Source organism: Dendrobates tinctorius, unplaced genomic scaffold (assembly GCF_039654945.1).
Source record: "Dendrobates tinctorius isolate UK_male_01 unplaced genomic scaffold, ASM3965494v1 ptg000040l, whole genome shotgun sequence".
In the NCBI taxonomy this organism is placed as follows: Eukaryota; Metazoa; Chordata; class Amphibia; order Anura; family Dendrobatidae; genus Dendrobates; species Dendrobates tinctorius.
The window spans coordinates 21,351,125-21,375,667 of NW_027361708.1; the positions used below are offsets into that span (position 1 = coordinate 21,351,125).

The 24,543-nt window shown below is 43.0% G+C and overlaps 1 protein-coding gene across 1 annotated transcript in view; it reads right to left on the minus strand.

Moving 5' to 3' along the window:
• Nucleotides 1–20,460, minus strand: part of OPN4 (opsin 4) — a 117,418-nt gene extending 96,958 nt beyond the window's left edge. Inside the window, exon 1 of the mRNA XM_073574870.1 lies at nucleotides 20,259–20,460. Within this exon, the coding sequence (XP_073430971.1) occupies nucleotides 20,259–20,402 (144 nt within the window). The 5' untranslated portion in view covers nucleotides 20,403–20,460. The remainder of the gene's footprint in view (nucleotides 1–20,258) is intronic.
• Between the last annotated feature and the right edge of the window lie 4,083 nt (nucleotides 20,461–24,543).

Below are 24,543 nucleotides of genomic sequence, written 5' to 3' on the forward strand. Positions count from 1 at the left end.
TTGGGCTGGCCCACTCACTTTGGTACTCTTCTATGACCCCTAATTTTAGCATAGTTTTTACCTCTTCCGAGATGGCTTGTCGCCAGGCCTCAGGCACCCGTTATGGCTTTAGTTGGACTTTGGCCTGTGGCTCCATGACAATGTCATGTTGGATTAGGGAGGTGCGTCCGAGGAGGTCCGAAAAAACATTTGTATTTCGGCTAATGAACTCTCTGACCTCCTGAACCTGTCTAGGAGACAAAGTATCTGCAATTTTGACTGCGGGTTGGGCTTCTCCTGCCTCACCCCGAGGTGATGGAGCCTTCTCCATCTGAAACGCAGGCAGCGGACTATCCCCACCAAGGTTTTCTCTATCTTTCCATGGTTTACGCAAACTAACATGGCAAACCTGTTCTAGCTTTCTCCGTCCTGGCTGATGTTCCTTGTAGTCTACTGGCCCCACCTTTTCTATGATCTCGTACGGTCCCTGCCACCTTGCAAGAAATTTGCTATCTACGGTAGGCACAAGCACCAACACCCGATCCCCAGGGTTAAAGGTTCTTACCCGAGCCCCCCGGTTTTAGACCCGACTCTGTGACTGTTGTGCTGCCTCCATATGTTCCCGGACTAAGGGTAGTACTGTCTCCATTCTTTCTTGCATTTTTGCAACATGTTCTATCACCCTTTTGTGGGGGGTAGGTTGGTTCTCCCAGGCCTCTTTGGCTATCTCGAGTAAGCCCCGTGGATGTCTGCCGTACAATAGTTCAAAAGACGAGAACCCCGCAGATGCCTGAGGCACCTCCCGCACTGCAAACAACAAATATGGCAATAAGAGATCCCAGTCCTTCCCATCTTTGGAAACTGCCTTTTTTAACATGTTTTTCAGGGTCTTATTGAATCTTTCTACCAGACCATCTGTTTGAGGATGATAGACCGATGTGCGCAACTGTTTAACATTTAGCAAATGGCAGAGTTCCTTCATAATTTTTGACATAAAGGGAATTCCCTGGTCTGTTAAAATTTCTTGAGGAATTCCCACCCGCGAAAACATAGCCATGAGTTTCTTTGCTATAAGCTTAGCTGATGTGTGGCACAGAGGAATGGCCTCAGGATATCGGGTAGCATAATCTAGAACTACCAAGATGTGTTGGTGTCCCCTTGCCGACTTATTAAGAGGCCCGACCAGATCCATTGCCACTCTCTTGAAGAGTACCTCTATGATTGGTAAAGGCACCAAGGGACTCCGAAAGTGAGGCTGAGGACTGGTTACCTGGCACACTGGACAGGAATTACAGTACCGTTTAACTTACTCATGGACCCCTAGCCAGTAGAACCACAGCAGAATTCGGTCTAGGGTTTTCTTTTGGCCCAAATGCCCCCCAAGTACATGCGCATGCGCTAAGTCCATAACCAGCCTACGATATGCCTGAGGTACCAGTAACTGTTCTACCATTTCTCCACGTATTTTCTCCACTCAGTACAACAAATCTTGGTTCAGCTCAAAGCTTGGCAACACTGTAGCTGCCCCAGGTTGTTGGGGTTCCCCATTAACAAACAGTACATTTTCTCTGGCCTGGACCAAAGTAGGGTCTCGGAGTTGCGCCGTACCAAAATTGTCACCTGCTACATTCAAGTCTGACAACTCGGGTCCCGGCGGCAAGTCTTCCACCTCTCCAGCCAATACTTCTATGGGAGAATTCTTCCCCTCCTCCACAGAAGGGAAGGTTACCTCTACCGCCAGCACTTCTTCCTCCGGGCCACCAGGTTCATGCCCTACTTCTGGAGAATGTAACCTGGTTGCTTCTGGTGCCGGCAGTTGCTCCGTGGGTGGGACAACAGATGGCCACAGCACAGAAAATAAAGGAAAGTCTCTTCCAATTATCACTTCATAATGCAGATTAGTCACAACCCCCACCTCGTGGCACTGCCTTCCCGCTGGCGTGTTTATCACCACTAGTGCGGTGGGATAGTCTTTTAAATCCCATGTATACACAACACCCCTATTTTCCGACCCGTATACTTGCTGGTTTGTATCCAGCTGGCTCATACCAGGGTTACAAACTCCCTGAGTCCAATAGGGCCACAACCAGGGTGCCTTCCACTTCAACCCGACACAAATGTTCCATATTGGGACCTTTCAGGGTGCCCATTGCACACATCGGTTCGGCATAGTGAGACTGGCGGTTCCCAAAGTTTGTGTCCATGGGCTCTGCCAGGTAGTGTCAATCAGCTCTCATATGATCTGGTTCTTGGCACCACCAGCAGATTATGGGGCTCCTTACTTCCCCAGATAAGTCCTGAGCGGCCTTCCTGGGCTCCACTCGCCGAACCAAGGGTGGAAACTTAGGGAATCTTCCTGTTACCTTTTGGGGAGTCCCTCCCTGTAGCTCTTTGGTAGCCCCATACCTTTCTATGAGGTCTATCATCTGCATGGCATTAGTAGGGGATGCCTGTCTGACCCATGTCTGGAGGGAGGGGGGCAAAGCCCTCCAAAACTTATCAGTCACTATGCGGTCCAGCATGGCCATGGGGGACAACACCTCAGGCTGCAACCACTTTCGTAACAGGTGCATCAGGTCCTAAAACTGGGACTGAGCCGGCTTGGAGGGGGTAAACTCCCACTGGTGAACACGCTGGACCCAAACTAACACATTTACCTCAAGACGTGCCAGTATCTCACCCTTGACTACCGTGTAGTCTGCCCTTTGCTCCGTGGGTAGGTCCTGATATGCTTTCAAAGGTCCTGGGGCCAGAAACAGAGCAATGATTTCTGCCCACTGGTCCCGGGGTAGCTTCTCTCAGCGACTCTTGCAAACATCTCCAGGTATGCCTCCACATCGTCCGACTTCTCCATTTTGGGAACCGCTGTATGAACCGCTTTCTGGACATCATGGATTCCCCTGGTTAGTTCCTTTTGTCTGCGCTGTCATGTCGTGATATGCTGTATCAACAGCTGATTGGATTCTTGCTGCTGCTGCATAGCCTGCTGTCGCATGGCCTCCTGCTGCTTCTGCATAAGCCTGCTGCTGCTGTGTAGCCTGCTGCTGCTGTCGCATGGCCTCTATGAGCATTTTTACCATGGCCTCCATTTCTGGAAAGTTCCCCGCCTGGGTCTGTGCCACTCATTTCACCCAAGACATAGGTTGGGGTACAAATCAAAAATAAGAAAAACAGCCTGGCCTCACTGCGTTTGCCCGCATTCTCCACCAATTGTAGGGATTCGCTCTGGTAGGTAATGGCAGGACTGCAGTAACGAGGCAACACACAGGCTTAAAGTCCAGTTTCAGTGGTTTAATGTCATGTTGCAAACAGCAGATTAACAGAAAGTAAGGAAAAACATAAATATACTCCCGTGACCATGACATCATCGCAGGTCCTGGCTGCCAGGTCCGTCGCATCCGCCAGGTGCCATTCCCAGGGTTTTTGAGAGTCTTGCTGCTATAGTCCTGCAGCACGGGAATCCTGTATACAAGTTCAGGCTAAGTCCAGCCAAGTTCCTGTAACTTCCATACACACTCACCATGTGCCAAACACCAACCCCCATTACATAGCCCATAACCCCTTCTACAAGTGAGGCAAACATCACATGGGCTGATCACGTGACCATGACATCATCGCAGGTCCTGTCTTTAGGGAAAAACCCGGCCAAATATTAACCTGCTGGGAGAAATGTATCTCCCATCCAGTAAAACACCCATTACTGTACCACTATATATATATATATATATATACAGTGGGGCAAAAAAGTATTTAGTCAGTCAGCAATAGTGCAAGTTCCACCACTTAAAAAGATGAGAGGCGTCTGTAATTTACATCATAGGTAGACCTCAACTATGGGAGACAAACTGAGAAAAAAAAATCCAGAAAATCACATTGTCTGGTTTTTATTCATTTTATTTGCATATTATGGTGGAAAATAAATATTTGGTCAGAAACAAAATTTCATCTCAATACTTTGTGATATATCCTTTGTTGGCAATGACAGAGGTCAAACGTTTTCTGTAAGTCTTCACAAGGTTGCCACACACTGTTGTTGGTATGTTGGCCCATTCTTCCATGCAGATCTCCTCTAGAGCAGTGATGTTTTTGGCTTTTCGCTTGGCAACACGGACTTTCAACTCCCTCCAAAGGTTTTCTATAGGGTTGAGATCTGGAGACTGGCTAGGCCACTCCAGGACCTTGAAATGCTTCTTACGAAGCAACTCCTTCGTTGCCCTGGCGGTGTGCTTTGGATCATTGTCATGTTGAAAGACCCAGCCACGTTTCATCTTCAATGCCCTTGCTGATGGAAGGAGGTTTGCACTCAAAATCTCACGATACATGGCCCCATTCATTCTTTCATGTACCCGATTAGTCGTCCTGGCCCCTTTGCAGAGAAACAGCCCCAAAGCATGATGTTTCCACCACCATGCTTTACAGTAGGTATGGTGTTTGATGGATGCAACTCAGTATTCTTTTTCCTCCAAACACGACAAGTTGTGTTTCTACCAAACAGTTCCAGTTTGGTTTCATCAGACCATAGGACATTCTCCCAAAACTCCTCTGGATCATCCAAATGCTCTCTAGCAAACTTCAGACGGGCCCGGACATGTACAGGCTTAAGCAGTGGGACACGTCTGGCACTGCAGGATCTGAGTCCATGGTGGCGTAGTGTGTTACTTATGGTAGGCCTTGTTACATTGGTCCCAGCTCTCTGCAGTTCATTCACTAGGTCCCCCCGCGTGGTTCTGGGATTTTTGCTCACCGTTCTTGTGATCATTCTGACCCCACGGGGTGGGATTTTGCGTGGAGCACCAGATCGAGGGACATTATCAGTGGTCTTGTATGTCTTCCATTTTCTAATTATTGCTCCCACAGTTGATTTCTTCACTCCAGGCTGGTTGGCTATTGCAGATTTAGTCTTCCCAGCCTGGTGCAGGGCTAAAATTTTGTTTCTGGTGTCTTTTGACAGCTCTTTGGTCTTCACCATAGTGGAGTTTGGAGTCAGACTGTTTGAGGGTGTGCACAGGTGTCTTTTTATACTGATAACAAGTTTAAACAGGTGCCATTACTACAGGTAATGAGTGGAGGAAAGAGGAGACTCTTAAAGAAGAAGTTACAGGTCTGTGAGAGCCAGAAATCTTGATTGCTTGTTTCTGACCAAATACTTATTTTCCACCATAATATGCAAATAAAATGAAAAAAAAACAGACAATGTGATTTTCTGGATTTTTTTTTCTCAGTTTGTCTCCCATAGTTGAGGTCTACCTATGATGTAAATTATAGACGCCTCTCATCTTTTTAAGTGGTGGAACTTGCACTATTGCTGACTGACTAAATACTTTTTTTCCCCACTGTATATACACTCACTGGCCACTTTATTAGGTACACCTGTCCAACTGTGTGTTAAGACTTAATTTCTAATCAGCCAATCACATGGCGGCAACTCAGTGCATTTAGGCATGTAGACATGGTCAAGACAATCTCCTGCAGTTCAAACCGAGCATCAGTATGGGGAAGAAAGGTGATTTGAGTGCCTTTGAACGTGGCATGATTGTTGGTGCCAGAAGGGCTGGTCTGAGTATTTCAGAAACTGCTGATCTACTGGGATTTTCACGCACAACCATCTCTAGGGTTTACAGAGAATGGTCCGAAAAAGAAAAAAAATCCAGTGAGCGGTAGTTCTGTGGCCGGAAATGCCTTGTTGATGCCAGAGGTCAGAGGAGAATGGGCATACTGGTTCGAGCTGATAGAAAGGCAACAGTGACTCAAATTGCCACCCGTTACAACCAAGGTAGGCAGAAGAGCATCTCTGAACGCACAGTGCGTCGAACTTTGAGGCAGATGGGCTACAGCAGCAGAAGACCACACTGGGTACCACTCCTCTCAGCTAAGAACAGGCATCTGATGGCTACTTTCAGCAGGATAATGCGCCATGTCATAAAGCTCGAATCATCTCAGATTGGTTTCTTGAACATGACAATGAGTTCACTGTACTCAAATGGCCTCCTCAGTCACCAGATCTCAATCCAATAGAGCATCTTTGGGATGTGGTGGAACGGGAGATTCGCATCAGGGATGTGCAGCCGACAAATCTGCGCCAACTGTGTGATGCCATCATGTCAATATGGTCCAAAATCTCTGAGGAATGCTTCCAGCACCTTGTTGAATCTCTGCCACGAAGAATTGAGGTAGTTCTGAAGGCAAAAGGGGGTCCAACCCGTTACTAGCATGGTGTACCTAATAAAGTGGCCAGTGAGTGAATATGTGTGTGTGTGTGTCAATGACATATATATACTGCTCAAAAAAATAAAGGGAACACATCCTAGTACATTGTGTTGTTTAAGTGTTCCCTTTATTTTTTTGAGCAGTATATATATTTCTATATATATAGATATATATACACCTATACTATGTATACCTATACTATGTGTATACATATATACATGTATTATATCTATTCTATTTTAACCTGTCGGTGTGATTTTACAGTATAGCACACTGAATTGTGGGCTATTCTAAAGGACACCGGTGCTTATTTCTCACAAGTCACACGCATGGTCCATGTGTAATCCGTTTTCTTCTCGCACCCATAGACTTGCATTGGCGAGTCTCGAGTGTAATACGGTGCAAATCGCAGCATGCAGCATGCTGCGATTTCACCCACACGTATAATACAGGCGAGAAAAAGACGGCTGATGAGAGCTGCCCCATAGATTAACATTGCTCCGAGTGCAACGCGATTTTTTCTCTCATAGCATTCGTCCGTATTTCTTTCTAGTGTGACTCCGGCCTTATAGTGAGATCTACTGGGTGCCACAGTGAGAGGATCCAGATACATTTAGAGAAAGAAAGAAAACAGTCCTTCAGCTTAAACTAATCCTCAGTTTTGATGAGGTAAGATTTATATGACATGTAATAATTTAATAACATCAAATGTTCTTAAAACCTCTCAGAAAACCATATTTCAAAAACATGTTATTACAGGTTATACCTCACATTTATACTGTGCTGTATTGTGAGCACTGTGCTAGGTACCAAACTTTTGTGCCCACCTAAAAACATGTTCATCAGTGGAATTGAGGTCCAACAGAGACCAAAGTTATTGTGTCTGCCCCTTCGTACTGAATGGCTCTGTCGGTTCTCAATTAGGGAATCACTCTGAATCCTGCTTTTTAAGGAAACAGGTGGAAACCTGATGCAATGCTCACCGTAGAGCAAAGTATAAATGTGAACCGTGTCTAACTAAAATAAACATATTGATTTGGTATTTTTTTTACAGGAAACACATGCACTTGTGTAAAGGGCTTACAACTACAGAGCAGTCACAGTTCATCTGTAGCAAAATATACTTGTTTGGGTGACCAGAAAATTGCCCACAGGAAAAATGCCCTCAAGAAAATTGCCCACACGGAAAATTGCACACATGGAAAATTGCCCACACGGAAAATTGCCCACATGGAAAATTGCCCACACGGAAAATTGCCCACATGGAAAATTGCCCACACGGAAATTTCCCCACACAGAAAATTGCCAATTGCATCATCACAAAGTTTCAGATCTATGATATTTGAGGTGCAAGTTGAGAATGTTCACATGATATGTGATTAACTTGTGATTTACAGTTGATCTAGTGCAAAACTGCAAAAATGAAGATCTGTGTTTGTGCGCCATTGTCGTGCGCCTCTCCTAGTGGCTGCACCTCCAACGTCAGCTCACAGCCACTGCATGTGTCACAGTGCATCATGTATCACAGTGCAGGGGCCCGACGGGTCTCTGCAACACCATGCATGTCATCTGGATCTGCATCTTCAGTGAGGATGGTGGTCCAGCAGAAGCAGGCATCTGTACCCCCGTGCCTGCTCGTGGCCTTCATTGCTGCGACCACAGTCGTTGCACCTCTGTGTTTTTTTCTGTTGGTGAACCAATAGTCTTACCAATGTGTGTTCCCTCACCCTGTGTTGTCTGAGTGGTGTTCTACCCGTGGGGATCGAGTGCGGGCATTCAGTGGGATGAGCCCTGGTTTTTGCAGCCTCTCGAAAGACAGCCAGGTCAGCAGACAAGAGGATCCACTGACCCATGTGTCCCCTTTTTGATGTCACTGACCAACACAGGATCCGGAAGGGCCAGAGCAGTGCTGCTGTCCTATTGATTTCAGTGGCAGTTAATCTGGCGCCTGCACTTCCTTCCCTGTCCACCTATGCTTTTTTATGTTTATTTTCAGCTGTTTTCTACAGTGCCAGCAAAGCCTATGAGATTTCAAGAAATCTCATGCACACACATTGTTTTTTTTGTGTCATCAGGATTTTGTGCTTGGCTGCTTTTTGGACATAGAGCATGTCACTTCTTTCAGTGTTTTTGCAGCGTTTTTCACCCATTGACTTGAATGGGTGTTGAAAAAATGCTGGTATCATTATTTGCAGCATTTTTTCTGCAGAGAAGTCATGGACATTAGCATGGACAAAGAGACAAAAAAAATGCACCAAAAACACACCAAAAAAAGTACCAAAACTGTACCAAATCCACACCAAATCTGCACCAAAAAATGCACCTAAACCTGCGTTTTTGCTGCAGCTTCTTTCCTGCCAAGAAAACAGGTTTTGCTGCAGAAAAAAAGCAGGAAAAACGCCCAGTGTGAACTTACCCTTAGAGTGGGATGGATTCCTTTTCTCTTTTCCTGGAGTGTCACTTGAAAATTTCAACTTTTAAGGGCATGTCACACTAAGAGATATTGCTAGCAATATTGCTATAACTTGTGACGTTATAGCGATATTGCTAGCGATATCGCTGTGTCTGATACTTACCTACAACCCGCTCCCCAGCTGGTTATCGCTGATCGCGCGAGAACGTCCTGGACTGTTTCTCATCGTCAGCTTCCTGCGGCGCTTCCTGCTGTGACGACGAGCGACGCGTGGAGCCGGGCGGGAGGACGCAGGATCGCCTGGTGTGACAGGTAAGTAGCGACCCCCGTCCCCAGCGATGTCGCTAGTGAGATCTGCCTGTGTGGCAGCTCACTAGCGACCACTTAGCGATGCACCAGCGATCCTGACCGCGTCATATCGCTGGTCGGGATCGCTGGTGCATCGCTAAGTGTGACAGTACCTTTAGACAAGGACTGTCGATATAATTCATGAAATATGTGTCATGCATAGGGTTGCAGTAAAAAAGATTGTTGACTTTAATTCCATGTGACTTCTTTATGGTAACTATACCCAATTAAAGTAAATTATATTATGATAAAAAGTTAATAGGGCAGCACAGAGGAGCTTAGATTGTAATCTGGCTGGTCATAAGACTCCAGAAGCAACCAACAATACTTCACTAATATTTTAATTGGCTAAATAGTTCACATATTGTAACTAGAGTTGAGCGATACCGTCCGATACTTCAAAGTATCGTATCGGATGGTATCGGCCGATCTTTAAAAAAAGTATCGGTATCGCCGATTCCGATACCGGAAGTCCCATTCAAGTCTATGGGACTTCCGGTATCGGAATAAGAAAAACCCTTTCCTGCCCTTGTACAGCCTCTCTGGGGTCTGTACGGGCCTTTCGGGGGGCTGTGCCGGCCTGCCAGGGGGTCTGTGCAGGCTCCGGTGGTCTGTGCCGGCCTGCCGGTGGTCTGTGCAGGCTCCGGGGGGCTGTGCCGGCCTGCCGGGGGGCTGTGCCGGCCTGCCGGTGGTCTGTGCAGGCTCCGGGGGGCTGTGCCGGCCTGCCGGGGGGCTGTGCCGGCCTGCCGGGGGGCTGTGCCGGCTCCGGGGGGCTGTGCCGGCCTGCCGGGGGGCTGTGCAGGCTCCGGGGGTCTGTGCAGGCATCGTCCGATGGGACTACAAGTCCCATCGGGCGATGCCTGCTACCATGACAGTGATTGACACATTAGCCAATGATGGGACAGTAGTAGTCCCATCATCCGGCTAATGTGTTAAATGTAAAAAAAAAAAAAAAAAATTACATGCTACATACATACAACATGCATACTACATACATGCTACATTCATACTACATACTACATACATGCTACATACATACTACATATATACTACATGCATGCTACATACATACTGCATGCTACATACATACCACATACATACTACATACATACTACATATATACTACATGCATGCTACATACATACTACATGCTACATACATACTACATATATACTACATGCATGCTACATACATACTACATGCTACATTCATACTACATACTACATACATGCTACATACATACTACATATATACTACATGCATGCTACATACATACTACATGCTACATTCATACTACATACTACATACATGCTACATACATACTACATATATACTACATGCATGCTACATACATACTGCATGCTACATACATACCACATACATACTACATACATACTACATATATACTACATGCATGCTACATACATACTACATGCTACATACATACCACATACATACTACATATATACTACATGCATGCTACATACATACTACATGCTACATACATACCACATATATACTACATACATACTACATATATACTGCATGCTACATACATACTACATATATACTACATGCATGCTACATACATACTACATACCACATACATACCACATACATACTACATACATACTACATGCTACATACATACTACATGCTACATACATACTACATATATACTACATGCATGCTACATACATACTACATATATACTACATGCATGCTACATACATACTACATGCTACATGCATGCTACATACATACTACATACATACTACATGCTACATACATACCACATATATACTACATACATACAATACATTCATACAATACATACATAGACATACAGTACATATAACATAGAGTAACATACTTACCAATACTTGTCACATTGTTCCCCGAAGCCATTGTCGTCTACGGAATAAATATTAACATAACAAACCACAAAAATACTCACCCACGATCCGAAGCAGTCCACGAGTGTGTCCCACGACGATCTTGGGTAGAGAACGGCAGCATCAGATGATGCTGCCGTTCTCTACGGGCTGCAGGAATCCAATGACGGAAGGTAGGTATCCTTCCGCACTGTATTCCTCCGCCACTTAAAAAAAAAAAGTCCCTAGTCTCACTTTATGCCATTGCTGTGTGGGAATTTCCCACACAGCAATGGCATAAAGTGAGACTAGGGACTTTTTTTTTTAAGTGGCGGAGGAATACAGTGCGGAAGGATACCTACCTTCCGTCATTGGATTCCTGCAGCCCGTAGAGAACGGCAGCATCATCTGATGCTGCAGTTCTCTACCCAAGATCGTCGTGGGACACACTCGTGGACTGCTTCGGATCGTGGGTGAGTATTTTTGTGGTTTGTTATGTTAATATTTATTCCGTAGACGACAATGGCTTCGGGGAACAATGTGACAAGTATTGGTAAGTATGTTACTCTATGTTATATGTACTGTATGTCTATGTATGTATTGTATGAATGTATTGTATGTATGTAGTATATATGTGGTATGTATGTAGCATGTAGTATGTATGTAGTATGTATGTAGCATGCATGTAGCATGTAGTATGTATGTAGCATGCATGTAGTATATATGTAGTATGTATGTAGCATGCATGTAGTATATATGTAGTATGTATGTAGCATGTAGTATGTATGTAGCATGCATGTAGTATATATGTAGTATGTAGTATATATGTGGTATGTATGTAGCATGTAGTATGTATGTAGCATGCATGTAGTATATATGTAGTATGTATGTGGTATGTATGTAGCATGCAGTATGTATGTAGCATGCATGTAGTATGTATGTAGTATATATGTGGTATGTATGTAGCATGTAGTATGTATGTAGCATGCATGTAGTATATATGTAGTATGTATGTAGTATATATGTGGTATGTATGTAGCATGTAGTATGTATGTAGCATGCATGTAGTATATATGTAGTATGTATGTGGTATGTATGTAGCATGTAGTATGTATGTAGCATGCATGTAGTATATATGTAGTATGTATGTAGTATATATGTGGTATGTATGTAGCATGTAGTATGTATGTAGCATGCATGTAGTATATATGTAGTATGTATGTGGTATGTATGTAGCATGCAGTATGTATGTAGCATGCATGTAGTATGTATGTAGTATGTATGTAGTATGTATGTAGCATGCAGTATGTATGTAGTATGTATGTAGTATATATGTAGTATGTATGTAGCATGCATGTAGTATGTATGTAGCATGTATGTAGTATGCATGTAGTATATATGTAGTATGTATGTAGCATGTAGTATGTATGTAGCATGCATGTAGTATGTATGTAGTATTTTTTTTTTTTTTTAACATTTAACACATTAGCCGGATGATGGGACTACTACTGTCCCATCATTGGCTAATGTGTCAATCACTGTCATGGTAGCAGGCATCGCCCGATGGGACTTGTAGTCCCATCGGACGATGCTTGCACAGACCCCCGGACATCAGCACAGCCCCCCGGCAGGCCGGCACAGCCCCCCGGCAGGCCGGTACAGACCCCCACAGGGTGCACAGACCACCGGCAGGCCGGCACAGCCCCCCGGCAGGCCGGTACAGACCCCGGGCAGTCCACACAGCCCCCCGGCAGGCCGGCACAGCCCCCCGGCAGGCCGGCAGAGACCCCCGGAAGGCCCGAAATGACGGCGCATCATGATGCGCACACACCGCGCATCATGATGACGTCAGGCCGTCAATCAACTGAACTTCCGATTCCGATGCCGAATTCCGATATTGAAAAAATATCGGAAGTCGGTATCGGAATTCCGATACAGCAAGTATCGGCCGATACCCGATACTTGCGGTATCGGAATGCTCAACACTAATTGTAACTCATTTCACTGAAAAACACAGCCGCCATGATACACTTCTTAGGGCGCAGACAGGCGGCCATATATCTTGTGTGAGGATGGTGTCAGAATCATCGTACTAACAGTCTGCTCTTCTGACCTAAGCATGAAATCTGCATAGAAAGACATGACTCTGGCACAGGAGAATCCTGACAACTCGGCACTGCGTGACTGCAGGCTTGAACTATAAGCTTGAAAACCACTTTAATGAACGCTGATGGACTATACACAAGACAGTTGGCACATATTTACTGGTCCATTCATGCAGATGAAAAGAAACTGAAAAGTGATTGGCAATGCCATAATTTTGGGTAATGTGCTGAGGCCAATTATGATTTTGCTGACAAAAATGATCTGATCTCCCAACAAATGAGTTTTGTTCATGCATTGGATGATTGGCAGCATGTTTACAAGGCCTGAAAAATGGGAACAACTGTGCTTGTAAATGTTTATTCACTGATTATTGCCCTATGTAAATGTGGTATGCTTGATAGGAAGTTGCTATGCATAAGGACATTCATTATATGAGTGTTCTGGGAAGATGTTCTATCTTCCACTCACCCTAAAATGAAAATTATTGGATAAATAGTGCAGACTTCTTATCAATTGGGGTAAATCAGTTCTTTTGCTAGTTGACCCCTTCCCAGAATTTCTATATTTGTGTCATGATCTGCTTAGTTCGTGGGATTAGGTAGTTCAGAGGTTAATCTGGACAGCCTCACTCTGAGATTCTGGGAGGCTTTTTATAGCCTCATTGTGGGCTCATTCCTCGTCGCTTATACTCAGACCCTTGGCTGAGTGTGTGTGACCCTGGTGTGCTTTGTGCCTGTGATACTTTATGCTTGTTTGGTTTTGATCCGGTTCTGTCCCTGTTACGAGTTTTGCCTGTCCCTCTTGTACTGCGCTACCCTCTCTGTGTATGACTCATTGCCTATGACCTGACTATTCTCTGATTGACCCTCTTGTACTGTGCTGCTATCTCCGTGTATGACTCATTGCTTATGTTCTGACTATTCTCTGCTCGCCCCTCTGGCACCGAGCTGCCCTCTCCATGTATGACCCCCCATTTGTCTGACCTGAGTTTCCCTCTCCTCTACTACAGAATCCCTGTAGTAAGTATCCTACAATCATCTCCAGCAGTAGGACGCTAAGCCCCGCCCCCTGCGATCACATGCTTGCTACCTTCTGCGTCCCAGGTCCTGTCTGCCTGAGCTTTCCCTGCAGTATCTGACCCCGGGCCCTCCCACAGTGTGGGTCAGTCACCCTGTTCAGCCGGGGCAGTTCGCCGGCGCTGACAGGATCCTGATAATTTGGTTCAAATATTTAGGGAAAGAAGTTCATGCCTGCCCTCAAGATTATGCACTTCTTAATCTATCTCCAATTTCATATAGGTTTAAAATAAAGAAAACACTTTGGGCACAATTCATTAAGTTGTTTTCACCAGAATTCTATTATAAAACATCTTCAGATGTTTAAAACTGTTTGCACAACTCGTAGTTGGCAAAAATGTGGTGTTTTTTAGAGTTTGTTCACCAGTCCCAGCCAGCTTCTCCAATTTTTATAAAAGCTGAAGTGGGATGGTCATGGGCCATGGCCAAATGTAAATGTGTTTGACTTATTAATGATAAAGTATGCCCCTAAACTGAATTACTCCAGAAATGGACTTTGGTCCCTGACTGGAGTAACATTTCTGGGGGTGGAGCATGGCAAATGAAGGAATCTTCCTATGGTATTGTAAAAATACAGATTATCTTGTAAATGGAAAGATTTATTCTTTACTAGTATCTTTCACTCTGTATATTGTATACCTATATTTTTTTGTAAATGTTTGTTTCACAACTCGTTATGTATGTTAATTAGTAAGGACTGTGGTCCCATAAAGGGAATGTCCTTTAGCTAATCCACTCACCTGTACCCGTAGAAGCGAGTAATCATGGAACGGCCGTTGTCCGGTACCTCCCTCCCCTAGCATTCCTGTAACGTCCTGCATGTCCACACATCTATTGATGGAATTTATGTGAAATAATGACGCACAGTTTTTCAGCTATATCCGTGAGTGCTGCATATTTCTCCTTTTTTCGCTTCACATTGAAATATTCATGTTTTTTCATGCAAGCACCTCCGTTTTTTGACTGAAATATATACCGCAATACTGGTACTTCAGATAAATAGCTCCGTCTGTTAATGTGGTGATTTGTGTGCCCTAGTATGCCGTTCATCTGTTTGCTCTTTGCTGGGATTACTAATGGTAATGTTTGAGACTGTGGTCCCAGCTTTCTTCAGGTCATTGACTAAGTTCTCCCATGTAGTTCTTGGCTGATTCCTGACCTTTCTCAGAATCATCCTTACCCCACGAGGTGAGATGTTGCTTGAAGCACCAGCCCGAGAAAGATTGACAGTCATCTTGTGTTTCTTACATTTTCCAATAAATTGTGCCAACAGTTGTTGCCTTCTCGCCATGCTGCTTACCTATTGTACTGTAGCCAATCGCATCCTTGTGCAGGTCTACAATTTTGTCTCTGGTGTCCTTAGACAGCTCTTTGGTCTTGGCCATGGTGGAGAGGAAGGAGTGTGATTGATTGAGTGTGTAGACAGGTGTCTTTTATACAAGTAACAACTTCAAACAATACAGGTGCAATACAGGTGCAATTAATACAGGTATTGAGTGCAGAGTAGGAGGACTTCTTAAAGGAAAACTAACAGGTCTATGGGAGACAGAATTCTTGCTGGTTGGTAAGTGATCACAGACTTACTTTCTGAAATAAAAGTAAATTTAAATATTTAAAAACCATACAATGTGATTTTCTGTTTTCTATTTAAAGATTCTGTCTCTCACAGCTGTAGTGTACCTACAATAAAAATTAAAGACCTCTCCATTTTTTTGCAGGTGGGAAAACTTTCAAAATCGGCAGTGTATCAAATACTTATATTCCCCACTTTATCTTTATCTAAACTAAAGCAACTATGTGACCTACTGAGCAATTGAACTTTTTGTATACATATAATTACTGATGAACCCTTTTAAAGTTGTAAATCTTTGCAGTATACTCCATTACCTTATTTTTGATTCATTCTATCTTTAACTCCATGCTGCAAGTGTTAGCTTGCCTGTCTAGTTCACGCTGTCTTAGGTGCTGATTGGTGGTGAAGTTCTGCCTCCAGAGCTTATTTTAAATGCAAGGGGGCGTTACAAGTGTGAGACATGCAATGACTGACAGTCTGCTCTCCTGATCTGATTGCAGAGCCCTCTTTTATTTAAATGAGCTCTAGAGGCAGAGTCTCATGCAGATCATTCTTCGGCCCATAGATCTTAACAGATCATTTACATATTAAGAAAAATATAGATTTCTCTTGACAAAGACATTGGATCACAGATATCAAGGTATCATTTCATTCAGCTTCCTATAACATGCATGCACATGTTGACGGCATGGGAAAGTTGACCCTACTAACTGATTCCCTTTACGCTGCAGCTTACCCTGCCACTACTTTTCCTGCCACTACTTCTCCATCATATGGAGACAGTAAGATAGCCATGATGTGTACAATAAGATGTGAAGCTATTTCAGGCATTAAAAGAAAGGAGAATATGTTGAGAGGTGAAGAAAAAAAAGTCATGCTAGGGATTGAGAAAAATTTGAGAACCATAATAGTGACTGACAAGCTAATGAACTTTTTCATAGCACTAATGAGAATAAGACAGATATTTTGGCAAATGTAAAGGACAGTGGAGATCTGAACCTGTATGAGTCTCTTTTTTCCATAGTTTTTCTTCTTAAAACAGCTTATGTCTTTTAAGAGCTAAAAGCTGTCATCACAATAATGGTTCTGTACATCCTAAACACCCTTCCAGCCTTCTTCCAATGATTTGGCAGGAAAGGAACAGAAATTTAACAAAATTAATTTTTAGACAAAGTATGAAGCTCTCTACATTATTCCCCAGAATTGCAAATATTAGAAAAAAGGCATGATAATAATGGGCTATTAATTAAGAGATAGCCCATGAATTGGATCAAGCTTTATTTAAAATATATTCCAGATTTTTTTGTTCTTATGATATAGTTTTCCCCAATTTGCTTTCTACATCTTCTCTAAATCCTTTTCTCGCCTCTGGTGACTTTTACATTTCATTTTGTCATAGTTTCAATATACTGACTCACCACACAAGCATGGAAGATCTTTGTCAATCATTTTTTCTCTTATCAAACAGTTTGTATATGACAACTTTAGGGGCGATCTAAAATATATATTTTGAGTCATTCTTATGAATTGCATTTTTCAGTTGATAGTATGCAAATTCATTAATATCTCCCTGATCATATTCTAATTTAATTCACTCTGTTCTTTCATCTCTTCATTCTCTATAACACAGAGTTTTTCTAATCCCATCTCTTCTAGATTTTGATCTAGAAAAAATGTATTAGAGTGATCTGTAGTCTGGCTACTGGATGAACCCCTTCCTTCAAATTTCTCCATAATATCCTTAGAATAGGACATCAATTTCAGATTAGTGGGGATTCTCATCAGCGCTTATAAACAATGCCCAGAGCCGTCTGTTTCTCTTTCTATTCCTACTCTGGCTGACCAGTGGGGGTGTCTGATGTTGGACCCCCACCAGTCTGATATTGATGACTTATCTTAAAGATAGATCATCAATATTAAGTAGTGGTAAACCCCTTTCAAATAGTTTTAGGAATTGGCAGCTTTACTAATATTCCAAATTTTGCCAACCAACAGGGTACTACAATCGTGAAGCCAGAAAATACATTCTCAGATCAGGGAAAGCTATTTCACCTTTTTTTTGGGAGGCATAAATATTTTTGCTTAGCTCTCACCTTGAAATAATTTTCCAGAACTGTACCCTCAATCCATATTAGGGATACAGCAAACAAATACAATAGTTTGGGAATTGATACTAATCAATTCTATCAGTTTAAACAAATATGGAGACTGTTCTATGTCATCTCAATTTCTTTTTCTCATTGGGATTGTTCAAATCAAGGAATTCAGCTATATTGTATCTGATAATCAAATGTCAAAGAACTTAAAATGTTTCTTCTTTGTGAAGGTGCTACATTACCGATTTCTAAAAGAAAGTAAATATAACTAGTGTACTGATAGACTTGAAAAAAATTCCTGACTTTTTGACATCGCATATATTTACTGAGCATTTAGCCAATAACGCTAAATTATCAATTTGTCCTCTCTCCTCCTTACACCAAAGCACACGGTCTTTCCCTATTAAAAATAGCAAAGGCTCAATTTAAATAGAAAAGAACAAGCGAGAGAGAAGAGAACCTTGTCTTGTCCCACAAGTAACAGGAGGCATACCGAACCTTTGAGGACTTACAATAATCCTACAGAAGATGTCCAGTATACAAAAATGGCACCTATCCAATATAGGACTACCTATGTCATACCTACTTATTAAAAAACTCCATAAACCTTACTCCATGCTGTCCAATGCTTTTACAGCACAGAAAGATAGGATAATTAGAGGTTTATTACACTTTATTTTACTTTGCCGATCTATAAATCAATTCTGGTGCCCCTAAACCCCAGAACCAGTCATCAGGACATTTGTATGGTCCTTGGCAACTAACTTAGCATCACTTCTATAAGGAGATTTGCTTCAAGCTTCCTAAGTGCTGTATATGACCATCCTTGTTACCTTGTTACTCTTCTACTTGAATGGGAGATATTTGTCCACCTTTGCACACTTTGGCAGTTCTAAGACATTTTCCACATAACCCTCATGTTGAGCAATAATTTGTTTGTTGATGAAATAATGTGACCAATTCATGTCAAAAAAACAGGACAAGACAATCAAAATCTTCAGCTTCAACCATAGTCATTATTTTTCACCACCAATTATTTTTTGCACGGTAAAAAAAAAGTCTAAGTGGTTACTGTATGCTTGTAACCAAATAAGGTAATTCCTAAGTCCTAGAAAAGTTTTACTCCTCTTTAGTTCATGGAAGTGGTCAATTCAATATAACAGCTAGAAAAACCCCATGCCATGAATTCTGTCTTCTGAATGCAGAACAAATCACCGTGAGTACATTATTTTCAAATTTTGCCCGGGGATTGATCTTTTACCAAAGTCCTCTATTTCTATTTCATTTTATTGGGAATATTGGTAGTTCACTGTTTTAGTTTTCCTTCCATTCAGTTAGATCCCTGTGATCTATGTAACACCTTCCATCTAGTGATGAGCAAGCACACTCGTTGCTCTGGTTTTCCCGAGCATGCTGGGGTGATCTCCGAGTATTTTGGCGTGCTCGGAGATTTAGTTTTTGTCGTCTCAGCTGCATGATTTGCAGCCGCTGGACAGCCTGAATACATGTGGAGTTTCCCTAACAAGCAGGCATTCCTCACATGTATTAAGGCTGTCTAGCAGACGCAAATCATGCAGCTGCGTCAACAGAAACTAAATCTCCGAGCACACCAAAATACTCGGAGGACATCCGAGCATGCTCGTGAAAACCTGAGCAACGAGTATACTCGCTCATCACTACTTGCATCCAAAATAATTCCATTTCTTTGTGTTTTCTGTCAAGTCAAATGTAACTATTTACCTGTAAACTACAATTGCTTATAAGAAAAGTTTTAAAATCTGTCTACCAGAGGAATTTTTATCAATTCACTTAATCTTTTTTACATATCATTTAAAAAAAAAGAATTAATAGTGTTGAAAGCAAAATACTATGAAGAATCAACATTATACCGGTGTTGCTACTTGTTCCCTACAACTGTTATTTAAAAAAAATAAAATAAACTAAAATAAAAAGATTTATTGGTGACTAGTAGGCTAGATCTGGTGACCAGTCAGAATTATATAGCTTGCAGGATATGCTATCATTGCTGCACCAGTAAAGCCCCTGATTCCATTAACACTTACAGTACACTACAAACACATGATGTATAGAAAACCACCAAGCTGGTGTAGGATGCTCCAGTGTATCGCTGACCTACATCCCCCTCCCTTTGGATTTGCAGCTTTGACCACTTAGCACAAATTCTGGTATTCCCAGGTTTCGATCTACACATATTAGCTGGAAGCAAATCACATTTACAGCTACAAAACCTTAGTCCCTCTGCAACTATCTACTTTATTGCTGTAGTGTTATTTCATTTTAATATTCTTATAGATACAGTATATTTGTACAAACAGACCTATCACATTCTTATAGTATATTCTCTATTTTTTCTTTTTAGCTGACAGCACAGTAAATTCTTGTGCAATTATTTATCATTGTATTTTTTAAATTCTATTTTTTCTCCATTTCAACAAAAAATTATTACAATTAGATTTGCAAATATTTTTGACATGTATGAAACTGAAATGACAGTATGATAAACCCCAAAAGACAAAAAAAAAAGTGTTTAAGCAATGAATTGGTTGCAGATATGTTGAAACTTACCGTGGTCACTATTTGCGTCATTTCTACCAGTTTGTAAGAACTGACTTCAGAATCATTCCAGATGTTCATAGACTCTGTAATCTTGGTGCAGTTATCATCTTGAGGTGGGCAAGTGATGCCCTTTTGTATTGGCAAATAATTCATACTTGGATCAAGAAAATTGCTGGGGTCTGCTGGACTCCACTGAGTTTAGTAAATTCTTTTTAGCTTTGTCCGAAGCTTAGATGTGAAGTGCTTATCTGTGCAGCTGCAGATAGCTGGTTTCATGTGCTGCTGGAGGGCAGAGATTCATCCTCCTTTTAAATATAAGAGCGTGTACTGTCCGCACATGCTCACTAGATGCCTGGACTCATTCATACAATACTTCAGTTATATTCAACTCTACAGGTCTATGCTCTTCTTCATCTCAGCAACTTAACCCCATAATGACAGCCAATACGTCTTTTTACTGACCTGAGATATAAGAGAATAGCATTGTGAAAATGTTGCTGATGTAAAGCAGACATGTGGGAAATGTTATTTATTAATGTTTTTCTGTGGTATGACTATCTGGATTAAACGGATAATCATTCAAAGTTTGAAAATTGCAATTTTTTTTACATTTTTGTCAAGTGTCTGATATTTTTTATAAATAAACACAAAACATATCAACCGAAATTTACCATTTTCATAAATTATAATGTGCCACGAAAAAACAATCTCAAAATCAATGGGATTTGTTGAAGCGTTCCAGAGTTATCACCACATACAGTGACACTGGTCAGAATTTTAAAAATTGGCTCCGTCACTAAGGGGTTAAGATTGCCAATGCTGAATATTAGCATCAAAATAGTATAAAGTCAGATATCAGCAGTTAATAGCCTGCCTGCAATAAATATATAATATAAATATATATATGTATAGCAGGCTATTAACTATATTAACTATACAATCCTGCTCTGACACCTGTAGTGCAGCGGATTTGATGTAGTGCGACAGATAGACAGTGACTACAGAAAGTTCAACATAAACAGTGTCTTTATTCTCAGACTCACATAACAGGAGTGATATCCTCCTGATCTCAGCTGGGTTTCCACAAATACAGTCAGTGTTCAAAACCCGCCGTGTCTCTTGAGTGCATCAGTCGCCTTGAAGTCCGGGGCTCTGACACACCCAAGGCCAAACTGACAGAATTAAATGGAATCGTGGCCAGAGAGCCACTTCCAAAACTCGGAGTGGAGAGAGGGATTAGCCCCACTACCAAACCTGCAAATCCTTCTAAAAGTAAAAGCCCTTTATGCGTTTTGCTAAAAATCTAACTGGACCCAATCCACTCTTTTTATTTTGCCTTGCGATTCCCAGGCATTCTGCTGTGAACAGAAGGCACTCCTGCGGGTTTATTAAGACTCTGTCTGCATCCTGGGGGACACATATCCCCTCGCATATGATCATCCTAGGCTGACGTTAGAAGCATCCATCTGCACAAAGACGGTTTTCTTGAAGTTGGGGAAAATGAGGACAGGCTGTCCGCACAGTGCCAACTTCATAGATTGGTATGCTTCCTATGCCTGTGGGTACCACCAAAACTATAACCAACCTCTTTCCTTTTAAGAGATGCTTTAGGTGTGTTGTTCTCACAGAGAAATTATATATGAACCTTCGGTAATACCCAATGATGCTGAGGAACGCCCTTACCTGTTTAGTGGTAACTGAGGCCAGTTCTGTATGGCCTCGATTTTATTTATTTGGGGTTTGATAATCCTACGGCCGATAACACACCATGGGGTTAATGGCTTTAAGCCAATTTACTACTGCTTTTACCAGAGACAAGTGGGCATGCCAGTCAGTACTAAAGATGATGATCATATCATAGCAGTACAGACCCTCTAGTGTTATGAAGGCGGTCTTTTCTTTAGCAGAATCTGCAAGAGGCACCTGCCAGTAACCCTTGGTCAGATCAAGCGTGGTAGTAGGCTTGCCCCAGTCACTCAATCAGCTCATCCACCTGGGGCATTGGATATAGGTCAAATTTTGACACCTCATTCAACTTATGGAAATCATTACAATTCCGTAATGACCCCTCTAGCTTTGGAATCAGTACAGTGGAGCTAGCACACTCACTCCTGGACTCCTCAATTACTCCTAGCAGGTGCTTTTGTTTTACCTCACTCGCGATGGCTTGTCTCTGGTCTTTAGGCACATGGTACGGTTTTATTTGCACCCTTACCTGAGGTTTAGAGAGAGTGTCGCCTATCTTTACCTCTCTCTCGGCCTCCGTCTGGGCCAATTTCGTAGGGTCTCCAGATAATACATCTGGAGTTGCATCCATAAGCATACAGTCCAGGTCCTGCCTCACTTTTAACAGATTGATATGACACAACTGTTCAGGTTTTCTTTTCCCAGGCTGGTATACTAGGTAGTTCACCTTCCCAACCTTTTCCCGAACTTCATATGGCTCTTGTCACTTGGCCATAAGTTTACTTTCAGTGGTGGGTACTAAGACTAAAACTCGATCTCCTACATTAAAGGAGCATACCGTGGTCTTTCTGATATATGCGTGGCTCTGGGCTGCCTGAGCATTCACTAAATGTTCTTTTACTATAGGCATCACCGCTGTGATCCGGTCCTACGTATTGGCCACTTTTTCAATTACACTCTTATGTGGCATAGGTTCCTGCTCCCACGTCTCTTTGGCTACCCCCAGCAGACTACTAGGTTGCCTGCCATACATTAGCTCAAAAGGTGAAAATCCTGGAGAAGTCAGCGGTACCTCACGAATGGCGAACATTACGTAGGGAAGTAACATGTCCCAATCCCTTCCGTCCTTAGGAACCACCCTTTTTAACATGGACTTGAGGGTTTTGTTGAATTGCTCGACTAATCTGTTAGTCTGGGGGTGGTACACCGGTGTGCGCAACTCCTTTATTTTGAGAGGCTTGCACAGTTCCTCTGCCACCTTGGACATAAAAGGAGTCCTCTGATCAGTAAAGATCTACTTAGGTAGCCCAAGGCTACAGAACATAGCAAACAACTCTTGGCCTATAAGCTTAGTTGAGATGTGCCAAAGAGGAATAGCCTCCGGGTACCAAGTGGTGTAGTATACGAACACTAATATGTGTTGGAGGCCATGGACTTTTGTGTTTTGAAATAGACTACAGATGGTAGTGGTGCAGTCCGTTTTATTCCCAGCCCGGGTTTTTCAAGTGGCTCATGGCCACAGATTCGAGTTAAAAACCTTGCAGTAAAGGCTTTAGGTATGTTAGGGTCAGCGTCAGTGTCAGTTTGGTGCTTGTAAGATCAGAAGGCTCTGCAGAGCTTCACCTGTGTGAGGCAACATAGGCAAGCGGAGCCAAACAGCCAAGAGAGCTGAAAGGCCTAGCACCCACAGTGTACACGGCATGTAAGGATTCCGGACTTTCCTTTGTGCCTATTTGCCCTTATCCAAGATTGAGTCTTGTATCTCGCCCTGTCATGGAACTTCCTGTCTGTCCTGTTATTTAAGTCTGGGTTGTGTGTTCCTCCTTGCCTGAGTATTTTGTGCTGTTGGCTCCAGAGCTCCTGCCCGTTGTGCTGGTGAACTCCCTGCTACTGCTGCTCATTACTCGGTGGTCTGCCTCGCCTCATTCAGCTGCCTTCCATTTTCTGTGTGCTCCTGGATCCTGACCGGGGTTGCCTATTGCCCTGAATACTTGGGTGCTGCCTCTCGCCTCAGAAGCTGCTGCAGTCAGTAAGAAGTGTAACTTAATATCTTCTGGACTGCGTCTGTTGGGCTGTGGAGCCGGGCTTGACCGGGACTTGTCAGCCCTTAAAGGTACCTTTAGAGACCTTCCCCTGTCTACGCTACTTATTCGACTCCCACAAACAAGTGCCGTTGCCATGTGTGATCAAGTTATTGCTGGACTCCCTTGTTTAGGTACTGTGTGCATTTCCACTACCCCCTTGCTGGATAACCATGTTTAAGTACTGTATGCATAACCACTGATATCTTTAACCCTTTTCTGACATGAGACGTACTATCCTGTCCACGGTACCTGGGCCCGTATGACCGGGGAAGGGATAGTACATATAAGCGATCAGAAATGCTCCCGGGGGGGGCCGGGTGTCAGCTGATTATCACAGACTGCCCCGGCACATTAACCCCTGGCACACTGCGATCAAACATGATCGCAGTGTACCGGGGGATTAGGGAAGCATCAGCAGGGAGGGGGCTCCCTCCGTGCTTCCCTGAGACCCCCAGAGCAGCGCGATGTGCTGCGCTGATCCGAGGGTCTCCTTCCCTGCAAGATGGCCGCGGGGGACTTCGGGG